Source organism: Lytechinus pictus, chromosome 2 (assembly GCF_037042905.1).
Source record: "Lytechinus pictus isolate F3 Inbred chromosome 2, Lp3.0, whole genome shotgun sequence".
Classification (NCBI taxonomy): Eukaryota; Metazoa; Echinodermata; class Echinoidea; order Temnopleuroida; family Toxopneustidae; genus Lytechinus; species Lytechinus pictus.
The window spans coordinates 70,458,450-70,470,510 of record NC_087246.1 but is presented as its reverse complement, the minus strand read 5'-3'; the positions used below and the strand labels follow the sequence as shown (position 1 = coordinate 70,470,510).

The window sequence follows — 12,061 nt, the reverse complement described above, 5'->3', positions numbered from 1 at the left end:
GGCAAATTATCCCGATCTGAAAAATCTCGAGATAGTTGGCGGTGCAGACGCAATTATCGCGCTAGTTCGTAGGATTAATCTCGAGATTGCAATCCCAAGTCAACTCGGGTTTATTTGCAAAATAGCGCGCTATTTTACGAATTATCCCGCTAATTCGTCGGTGCAGACGCACTCGAGATTGGACTCGGGGTAATTTATTCATGACGTCAGTCCATAATGCAATTCGCGTTCCACTTCCGCCTTGGTCAAAACATAAACACGTGCGAAAGTCAACTTTATACATGCGAATAGCGTTCATAAGCAACGATGGTGTCCCACCAGTGAATGGATTTTGGGAGAGACCAGACCGAAGGGGGAGGCGCTCATCGACGATGGTCATATTCAATAACAACACTGACAGCAGTGTTGTCTTATTCCTTCGCAAAATGTGAGCAAATAGCATTTCTTTCCTCCTTCTCTCCCTCTCTCTCTCTCTCTGTCGTTGCCTCCTACTCCGCCATCATATTTAACGAAGAATACATCACTTCTTCACTCGCTGAGCTGAGAGGATTGTTGCATAACACCGGTTGAATTCGGCGAAAGTGCTAGTGAAAGGAGTACATTGCTTGCATATCGCGGGAAGTTATTCAAAAGCGCGGGCCGTTGAAACTCAAAGATCCGAAAGTGCGCATGCTCGTAATATCGGGCTTGTTGCCTCGCTCGAGCAGGAATGCTCTTCTTGCGATGGTGCAGACGGGGTTTCTTGAATCTCGAGATTAATCGCGAAGTGGGCCGATCGGGCTAAAATCTCGAGATTGAGCAAACTCGGGATGGTGCAGCACCGCCTAATAAGACGTTCATTGACCCTAAATGACATTTGACCTTGATCATGTGACCTTAGGCTTGTCAGGGAAACTTCATTACCCCTATGTAAACTTTGAAAGTTATGACAGCAATTTAATAATTACCTCCAACATGGCCAAAGTTCATTGACCTTAATGACCTCAGACCTTGGTCATGTGACCTGAAACTCACACAGGATGTTCAGTGATAGTTAATCACTCTAGTGTCCAAGTTTTATGAACTAGACCAATACAATTTCAGAGTTACACTGTACATGTATGATGGTAATTCAACAAATACCCTAAAATGGCCAAAGTTCATTGACCTTAAATGACCTTTGACCTCTGTCATGTGACCTGAAACTTGCACAGGATGTTAATTGATACGTGATTACTCTCATGTCCAAGTTTCAAGAACTACCGGTAGACCAATAAACTTTCAAGTTATGATGATGGTAATTCAACAAATATCCCCAATTTTGCCAAAGTTTATTAACCCTTAAATGACCTTTGACCTTAATCATGAGACCTAAAACTCGCACAGAATGTTCAGTGATACTTGATTCCTGTTATGTCCAAGTTTCATGAATCAGATCCATTAACTGAAATCAAAGTAATGATGGTAATTCAATAGATCCCTAACTTGGCCATAGTTCGTTGACCCTAAATGACCTTTAAAGGTCAAATCCACCCCAACAAATGTTGATTTGAATAAATAAAGTAAAATCAAAGTAGTAAACAATGCTAATTCCACATGTTCAGGGAGGAATTAATCCTTAATTCACTTAGCAATGAGGAAAAAATTTGAATATTTCTTATTTCACATAATAAAATACAAAAGAAATAGTGAGTGGATGACGTAATCAGTCTCCTCATTTGCATACCGACCAGGATGTGCATAACTGTTTTGTGAAATTAAGCGAAACTTTAGAATGCCATAACTTTCTTATTTTACATCCGATTTTGATGAAATTTTCAGTGTAATGCTTTTTGGATTTTTTCTCTTTTTATTCAAATCAGCTTTTCGTTGGGGTGGACTTGTCCTTTAACCTTGGTCATTTGACTTGAAACTTTGCTATGCAGGTGAGACAAAAATGGAAGTCATGAAGGTGTATAAAGGAAGATGGAGAAAATGGAAAAGAGAGAAGAGAGGAGAGAAAAGGAGGAAAAAACATAACAAAAGGAGAAAAGGAAAAAGAAGAGATAACGTTCATCACATTTTGACAATCACACCATTACACTTTTATAATAGAGATGGTAGCAGGTAAAATTCTGAGACTTAAAAAACAATAAAACATTAAGTATTTGTAACACAGTAAAATATAGTAAAATATGCAATGATGTACATGGAATCGTCAACATACAAAGTAACATGTACATGTATATGGGCCTACATGTACCGGTATGTAGACAGTTGTACAAATCATTTATTATAAACACAAGTATTATTAAACAGCAATCCCTTTCATGTATGTACCGTACATGAAATTGTTTCCTGGAACTGCTTTATAACCCATGGATATGGATTTACAAAAGGCAAGTTGTGGTTGAATACTATAAAGACAAATAATCTTAATTACAAGGGCATACAACTGAACAACAAGGCTACACAGTAAATGGGTTAGCGACTACTCTCATCAATTAATGAGAATACAGCTCACTGCCTACTGTACATGCATGTAGAATGTGTAAACCAAGATGCTGCGAGCATAAAACTGATGGCATTACAGTGCAACATAGAGCTCCACAATATTTCAGGACACCATTGCAGTGTGTGGATAGACGGATGTATGTAGATGTATTTGTGTGTGTGTATAATACATGGTGTATCAGTCCCCAGCTCTTCCAATGACCAACATTGCAGAGTCTATTGTCAGTTCCAAGCGTGATTGAGAGAGGCAGACTTCAGGTTTTTTTTCCCTCCTTCTCAATATCCTTCCACAAACTCGTCTTCTTCACCCAATATGCTAATGTGCTCTTTACATGCAGCCCAGGCAAGGCACAATTCTTGGTGTCACTTTCTGAATATTATAGGGACATAAAAGATTAACAAACATTTGGAATAATGGAATATGATGTATCATGATATGGTTATGTATGAAAAGTAGGCCTATAATTAATACAAGACTATGCAAAATCTCATTTTGAAGTTAAAATATTGTCTGCCAAATGACTGATGGTCTTCTTTCTTCAAACTGTCTTCACTCACTCATGCATGAATTGTGTCTGTTTTATGTAGGCCGACATGTCATACATGCATTATAATTTTTGTTTAATTTAAAGTGTATACATGATGAAACATCAGTCATGGGGGGATGGCATCATGCGCTTTATGGACTACCTTCTTTTTCTATGACCGTTGACAGTGCTGGGCCAGGCAGAGCTTGGGCTCAATTGCGGTACTCGGCCTCTCTATTTTGTGCGTTTACAGTGGCGGGCCAGGCAGAGCTTGGGCTCAATTGCGGTACTCGGCCTCCCTATTTTGTGCATTTACAGTGCTGGGCCAGGCAGAGCTTGGGCTCAATTGCGGTACTCGGCCTCCCTATTTTGTGCGTTTACAGTGGCGGGCTCGGCCTAGCCGAAATTTTACCCTTTCAATACTTTGTCATATTGGCACTCTACAAAATGTAAACAAACAATTATTTTGTGGTGCGCCGGGGTCATGCTGGTGCGGGAAAAGGCAGTTAAATCACGGGAGAGTTTCAAACAACACGGTGCCTTTCACTTCCTGAGTTGCGTTTGGTACCGCATTTGGCCCTGCGTGCATTTACAGAGAAAAAATGGCCGGGCCGAGCTGTGGCCAAGACAACCTCCAGAGCTGGGCCAAATGCGCGGCCGCTTTTGGTACCATATTTGTCTTTTTAGCGTTTACAGTAATTTCAGGCCGGGCTCGGCCGCGGCTCAGCCCGGCCTTTTGTTCACTGTAAAAGGGGTAGAAGTGGAACTATGCGATGGTTTCATTTTCAAAATACATTGAACAGCTTCTCCTTCCCTATAATGCATACATTTTTCATACATGTACATGTAATAGTCTTTATTGAAAGTGATACATGTCCTTTGTTTTATCATTTTCCAGCGAAGCAAAATACATGACTGTAAAAAGAAGTTATTTTAGACTGTATCTCTAAACACAAAGCAATCAACGTAGGTTTAAAAAAAAAACAGATTTTAATTTGTCATGCGGACATGTTAATAGGTGGTATGACGAAGATAGATATACATGCAGATAAATAGACATACCGTAATTATTTTTATAAACTAAGGAGTAGATATTAGATTGAAAGATATATATAGACAGACATACATATTTAAACAGATACATATTATAAGAAAGATAAATAGATACCGGTAAATGGATGGAGAGATAAATGATAGGTGGATAGATTAATAGAAGATAGACAGAAATATTATACAGGGTGGATGGATGGATGGATGGATGGATGGATGGATGGATGGATGGATGGATGGATGGACGGACGGACGGACGGACGGACGGACGGATGGATGGATGGATGGATAGATAGATAGATAGATAGATAGATAGACAGACATTAGATAGATAGCTATATAGATATATATACATGTACATGTATAAACAGATAAACAGGTATTAGATAGACAGACATTAGATCAATAGATAGATGGATGGATGGATGGATGGATGGATGGGTGGGTGGGTGGATGGATGGATGGGTGGGTGGGTGGGTGGATGGATGGATGGGTGGGTGGATGGATGGATGGATGGGTGGGTGGGTGGGTGGGTGGGTGGATGGATGGATGGATGGGTGGGTGGGTGGATGGATGGATGGGTGGGTGGGTGGGTGGGTGGGTAGGTAGGTAGGTACATGTAGGTAGGTAGATAGATAGATAGATGGAGATACATGTATACATATTAGATAGATAAATAGATAGATAGATAGATACATGTAGATAGATAAAATAAACAGATAAATTTATAGGTATTAGATAGACAGACATTATGGGTGCTCATTCCCTCATTAATGATTGTAGAGAGCTGATCGAGGTATCAATTTGATCAGAATTAAATGGATACACAAAGAAAAAACAGCGATTTTTCGCTAAGTAATAACGTTACACACGCGCAAAATGTTGATATGCTAAAAATGACCTAAAACGTACCCAAAAACAATTATAGACGATTTTGAGCATTTTTCAATTTTGACGTGCACATGACCTTTGCATGACCCTTGATGACATCGACATTTGAGCTTTGACCTAAAGTTTATTTGATGTAAATATGATTGATTATTGATGATCCGTTATGTTGATATGATCAAATAAAGAATTTTACAAAATGGCGCCAACCAAAAAATTACTTTTTTTCTTTCCAGGGCTCTTTTTGGAGAAACTTAAAAATTTTCCAGGGCTACTTTTTCATTTTCCAGGGCTCTTTTTCCACTTTCCAGGGCTACAATTTCTGGAGCTATTTCGCGGCTTTTTTGCGTTTGTGTGTGTCTGTGTGTGTGTATGGGTGTGTGTGTATATATATACACGGTAGTTGGCTAGTTGGCATATACGGTGTAATCATACGCGTGTACTGTACATGCGATCGCGACGAAGCTTCGAAGCAGCGCGGCGCGAGCTAGCGAGAAGTGCGTAACGGTACCATCTCGAATTCATAGGCACATGCACTATTCACGCCCGTAAACAGAGATTCACAGGTAAGTTCTCTTAGCTGACACGATCCTATGATGGACTCGCGTGCGCTGAAATGAGCAATGTTATTGTGCCACTGTATCTTGTATTTGCTTGTGTGACTCTGCGGGCAGCTCCGCGGTGATTTACGTACATATATACGTGATGTTCGCAACTGCAGTCGGGCAATGAGTTTGGGATTTTGTAGCACAATTGGTGTGCGCGTAGGAAACAGCTCAAGATTGTAATATAAGCAGTCACACGCAAATGCAAACAAGTACACATTTAAATGCAATATAATGTATAATGTATTAAATGCAATCACGTACGTATGCATGAAATGCTACATAAATATACAGTGTTGACGGGGGCGATTATGAGTTTTGCAGTCGCCCTCGTGTGAATGTTTTTAGCCCTTTTCCGGGGCTCTTTTTGGACTTTCCGGGGCGAATTCGCCCGCCGCCCCCGTGTAATTTTTTGGTTGAATGGCGCGTACATGACGTCATCATGACCTGATGACATTGAAAAGCTTATTATTGTGTCTCTATGATAGACATTATATATGACAAAAAATTCAGCAAAATTGATACAGCCAATCCGGAGAAAAGTTGGCGACAAACAGTGGTGCGAAAAAATAAAGAAAGAAATAAAGAAAATTCTGACGAAATTAAGAGGTGATCTGTCAGAGACACACCACCTAACAAACAAGAGGAATGCCTCTCGCCTGCATCACGCAATTCAATATATAGCAGCAGTGCTGAATTTGAAAAACACAAAATTATTCACAAAAAACACCATTCGTATGATGATAAAATACTTCAGTATGTTCACCGACCCTTAATGACCTTTGACCTTGATCATGTGACCTAAGACTAGTGCAATATGATCAGTGATACTTAACCCTTCTGTCCATGTTTCATAAAGTTATGATGGCTATTAGACACATTTCCCCTACATGGCCAAAGTTCATTGACCCTAAATGACCTATGACCTTGGGTAATGTGACCTGAAACTTATGCAGGATGTTCACTGATACTTGATTTCTCTTATGTCTGAGTTTCATGAATTAGATCCATAAACATTCAAAGTTAATTCAATAAATACCCCCAAACATGGCCAAAGTTCACTGACCTAAAATGACCTTTAAGGTTTAGTCATGTGACCTGAAACTCACAGAGGGTGTTCACTGATACTTGATTACTCTTTTGTCAAGTTTCATGAACTACATGTAGATCCATAAAATTTTAAAGTTATGATGGCAATTCAACAAATACCTCCTCCAACATGGCCAAAGTTCATTGATATTAAATGACCTTTAACCTTGGTAATGTGACCTGAAAATCATGTATGTAGGATGGACTTGATTACATTTATGTCCAAGTTTCATGAACTAGATCCATATGCTTTCGGAATTAAGATGACATTTCAAAAACTAAAGTTATTTTCAACCCTGTGTGTTCTAATTATATGAGAGATTCTTTGATCAAGCTTTCATAAAATATTTTGACAAGTACTGCTGTCTTCAATGTACCGGTAAATCAGGTCTACAAAAGAGTGAAATACATGTAGCTGTTGAATCGTTTTATCATTTGATTCTTCTTAATCATTCTTTGTGAAAATTCTTTATTTTATTTTAGCAGCAAATCTTTTTATACAATTTTTCTTTTAAAAAGAATTCTTTGAACCAAGCCTCCACCCTAGACATTAACTAATACCCCTTTCATACTGGCCTCATCCTTTTTTCCCAGCGAACTTCTCCGGCACGCATTCCTCACTACCCGGCGAGGAGAAAAATGTGTTCTTCCGCAATGACATCTCTTCCCCAGCCAAAGTTGATGGCCGTTTTGCTTGGGTGGAAGCGTGCCTTTTTTTTTCCAACACCGCAATATAGCAACAACATTTCTCTTTGGCCCAAGTTGAACAAGCTCGACAAGTATACAACAATCAATTACAAAAGGTGTCAAAAAGGTTGTAATCACAACATATTTTGGAAAGATTATAAGCAAAACAAAACAAAAATCAGAGTATTTTTCATATTTTCAGTGCATGTAAAAGACACTTTCATGATAAATTTTTTAAAATGTATGTTTGATGGTATTTAACGCTATAGATTGATCGGACATCCGCTTTATTCACCGCGCGAAATCTCGGTTCAACGGATTTCTGGGATATGAATTTTGACCTCTGACGTCATGAAAGTGGAGAAGTTCTCCGGTGAGCTTTCATATTGGCCTTATTTTTTATCATCGGTGAACTTCGTCGGGGAAAATGTTTCGCCGGGAAGTTCTCCACCTCGAGAGGGGAAGTTCTCCTGTGTACTTTTTATACTGGACACTTTCCCCATCGCTGGCGAAGTTCACCAGGAAAAGCGCAATATGAAAGGGGTGTACATGTGTCAAATTTGGTTCTGTGCAACAAACCCTATTATGTTTCTTTTATCATATAGGCATACTAATGAACATACACGTACATAAATCTGTGCATAATTTGCCGGGGGGAGGGGCGTGTAACTCAATATTGTTTTCATGATTACATTTATCACACTGTGTGTATGCATTTTTTTCTGTTGGAAAATGAAATAAAGTAAACACAAATTTGATTACAATCAATCCAATAATTTGATCTCAGTGTACAGTAATAACTGTAGAGTACAATCAAATCCTGTACTGTCCAATGTACAGTACCTGCATTTCCACTGCATATTAGCTTCTTTTCATACAGGATGTAACATTGACAGTCAATAACATGTACATGTATGCAATACATCCTGTATCCTGTTATCAAAGAACGAAAATGTCTGATAGTCTTCTTCACACACACACACACTAGGGAGTAGGGACCATGATTTTCTGTTCACCCAAATAAAATCAAAACAGATAATCTGCTTCATTTTTGGTTTTTTTTTTATATTAACATTTATTGCTTTATAATACGTACAATGTACATTTTCTAATTTCTAAATTTTAACAAACTAAATATATGTTCTGAAAATGTGCAACATTAAAAACAAATTCTGATTCTGAATGTCTGATAAAGGAAATTGGAATACAGGGGCCACGAAAACATGGGGGGGGGGGCTTAAGCCCCCACTTTTTTCAAAAACGGTGTACAAAAACGTAACAATTACCATCTGATTGTGATTCTTTTGTATAATCAGCTAACTCAGCACCCACCCCCCCCCTACTTTCAAAACTGTTCCGCAGCCCCTTGTGAGATGTTCAGTGATACTTGATGACTCTTATATTTATGAACTAGACCAATGATGGTACAATTCAACAAATACCCCCAACATGGCCAATGTCCATTGACCTTTGACTTTGGTCATGTGACCTGAAACTCGCACAAGATGTTCAGTGATACTTGGTTACTCTTATGTCCACGTTTTATGAACTAGACCAATAGGTACACTTACAGAGATATGATGGTAATTCAACAAATACCCCCAACATGGCCAAAGTTTATTGACCTTACATGACCTTTGACCTTGATCATGTGACCTGAAACTCGCACAGGATGTTCAGTGATACTTGATTACTCTAGTCTTATGTCCAAGTTTCATGAGTCAGATCCATAAACTTTCAAAGTTATGATGGTAGGTAATTCAACAGATACCCCAATTATGGCCAAAGTTCATTGACCTTTGACCTTGATCATGTGACCTGAAATGCACACAAGATGTTCAGCGATACTGGATTACCCCTATGTCCATATTTCATTAACTATATCCATCAACTATCAAAGTTATGATGGCAATTCAACAATAACCAACAACATGGCCAAAGTTAATCGACCTTAAATGACCTTCGACCTTGGTCATATGACCTGAAACTTGCACAGGATGTTCAGTGATACTTGATTACTATTATGTCAAAGTTTCATGAATCAGATCCATAAACTTTCAAAGTTATGATGGTAATTCAACAGATACCCCCAATTTGGCCAAAGTTCATTGACCCTAAATGACCTTTGACCTTGGTCATGTGTTTCATGAACTAGGTCCATATATTTTCTAAGTTATGCTGTCATTTAAAAAAATTAACCTTCGGTTAAGATTTGGTGTTGAAGCCGCCTCCTATACTAGAGCACTCTGCTATGCAGGTGAGACAAAAACAACTACCCCAAATAGTGGCGTACAGATGAGGGGAGGGGGGCTTAGGGGGCACTTACCCCTCCAAATTTTTCAAGACCAAGAACAAAAAAAAAAAAAGAATAGGAAGGAAAAAGGGTGAAATGTATGATATTCTGAATTAGACCTAGTCTAGATGTCAAAATCTATCACAAGATTGGATTTCTGTAAAATGGAACAATTTTGAAATTTTTGCTCGCTCACTTCACTCACGCACGCAACTTTTACAAATTTCGCCTGACAATACACCTATATCCTGCTCCCTCAAATTTTTTTTGGCTCATTATGCCACTGAACCCAAAATCAAATCTGATTAACGAGCAAAGCAGCATTTTTAGATCTAGATCTAAATAGTAAAATAAACAAACGTGTATTTTACTCACATTTCTAGAATAAATTGTTGTATCCCCCAACACCAATTGATGTGTTTCCCATCTTCTCATGAATTTTAGATTCAGGATTTTATTCACAACTGTGTTTGCATGGTTTATTCTGCATATTTGGATGCCACTTTCATGGATCAATTTGTATTTCAGTTCTCCACAATCAGGGCCATAACCTCCAGAGAATCCCATGGTTTCCAAATTATACTCTATATTCCAAGTTTTTTGTTCTTCAAGTCTGGCAAATCCTTGTCTCTCTTCAGCTAGTAGATTTGGTCTTGGACTTTTTGAAGCTATTTACACAGAATTTTGCAGAGCTGAGGCCGGGTTTATGAGGCTAATAATCCTGCATTGGACTCCTTGGAGTTGGAGGTCTACTCAGCTTAGTCTGCTCCATAAAATACCGGTAACGACATACATGTACGTCATCTCAGTAAATTAATAATTCCACTAAAAAGGCTTAAAAGGATCCGTGAAATGAAGTAGTCAAACGTCTATATGGCTTACTCGACTCCTAGTCCTACTCTAGATCATGCACATCCTGGTGGTAAATCAAAGCAAAGGCGCGCTCTTCAGCAAAAAGTGTTAACCCGATATGTCGTTCATACAAATCCAATCCATGTTTGCAGAGCTGGCACTGGCAGGAAGGACAACAAACATAATTCTACAAATGCAATTCGCATGGGCTGATTTCCCTATATATTCACATTAACAGCAATAAATTGTGCTCTATACTTTCACAGATCAAAATCAAATTTTCCTTTCAAAGTTTCAAAACACAAAGCGTGAAAACTCGGTAGAAAATGGCTAAAATACTCCGGAAACACCACGAAAGACTTATTCACGGATGTTGTTTGGATATTAATCGTGAAAGAGCAACGCTGAGGGGCGCTAGCTAGTTCTTGATCCCGAGCGTTTCATTGCGCGCTCGTGCATGCCAATCGTCTCTCAGTTTACCTATTAATTTCCTTTACATGTTTCTTTCAATTAGCTACGATATCCTTACATCCATAATTATGTCATCTGAAAGAGAAAACACTGGAAAATCTCCTCCGATACGATAGGATAATAACTGTAAGCACCGTCCATTGCTTAATTCGCCGTTTCAACGTTCACCAAAATGGATGCTCCTAAGAATTGGGCATTCAAAAGAATTGTGCATTTTTTAGAACTCACGTGTTATTAATGATTGTATCCTGGATAATCTATTTATGTTGCTATTATTATTAGCTGTTTGCTCCTTTAAGTCTCAAAGCACTCTCAGTTCTTGAAATTGCGCGAAAGATAACGTAAACTCAATCTAGAAAAGTACACTGAGAAATGCTGCACTTTATTCAAAATCCACTCATTTTCACCAAACTTTGCAAAGTTGTAAAGGAAGGTATACCTAAGAGGTGCAAACATTAAAAAATATGGGTTCATGATTGTGCTTGTTTCAAAACTATCAGCACTTTTATTAGAGCAAAAAATGTGCTTTTTAAAACGCCCCCAAAACGCGCCAAAAGCTTTGTATCTATGTGAGGAAAAATTCCAATTCGCTCTTCAAACTCGGGGTCATATTCGTCATACTTTGCAGCACTAGAGTAAAATATTTTGAGATTGTATATAGAGGAATTAAAAAAAAAACGGTTCATGGAATATTTCCAGTTTATAAGCTTCATAAAATAACACATATGAACTGTAGTTCAGATCTACAGAGTATTAATTTTCCCCCTATACTTTTTTTCTTGCACTTCGGAGTGAGATAGCTTTAGATGTAGGGTTCTAGTGTGTAATTTTCTTATGATTAAAATTGTTTAAAAGTTGTCATTCGCCGAGTGTCATTTTTAGGGCCTCAAACTTTTTTGTTATTGATCCACGCTTATATCAATTATTTCATTATCCTCTAAAATTATGCATTCCGTATTTTAAGATAGGCCCTACATTTAGGCCTATTAAAAAACTTTCTCGACAAACTTTTCATTGTTTCCATTGGTCTACTTATAGACTATGAATATGATTCTAATCCATTCATGAATTTCATAAAACCAACAAAGCTCAAGCTCCTTTCAAAACAATCATTTTCGTCACACATC

At 38.3% G+C, this 12,061-nt stretch overlaps 1 protein-coding gene across 1 annotated transcript in view; it reads right to left on the bottom strand.

The window, feature by feature from the left end:
* The window catches only part of LOC129253712 (C-Maf-inducing protein-like), a 56,287-nt gene extending 45,143 nt beyond the window's left edge, over positions 1–11,144 (bottom strand). The window contains exon 1 of the mRNA XM_064095553.1: positions 9,987–11,144. Coding sequence (XP_063951623.1) covers positions 9,987–10,178 — 192 coding nt within the window. The 5' untranslated portion in view covers positions 10,179–11,144. The remainder of the gene's footprint in view (positions 1–9,986) is intronic.
* Between the last annotated feature and the right edge of the window lie 917 nt (positions 11,145–12,061).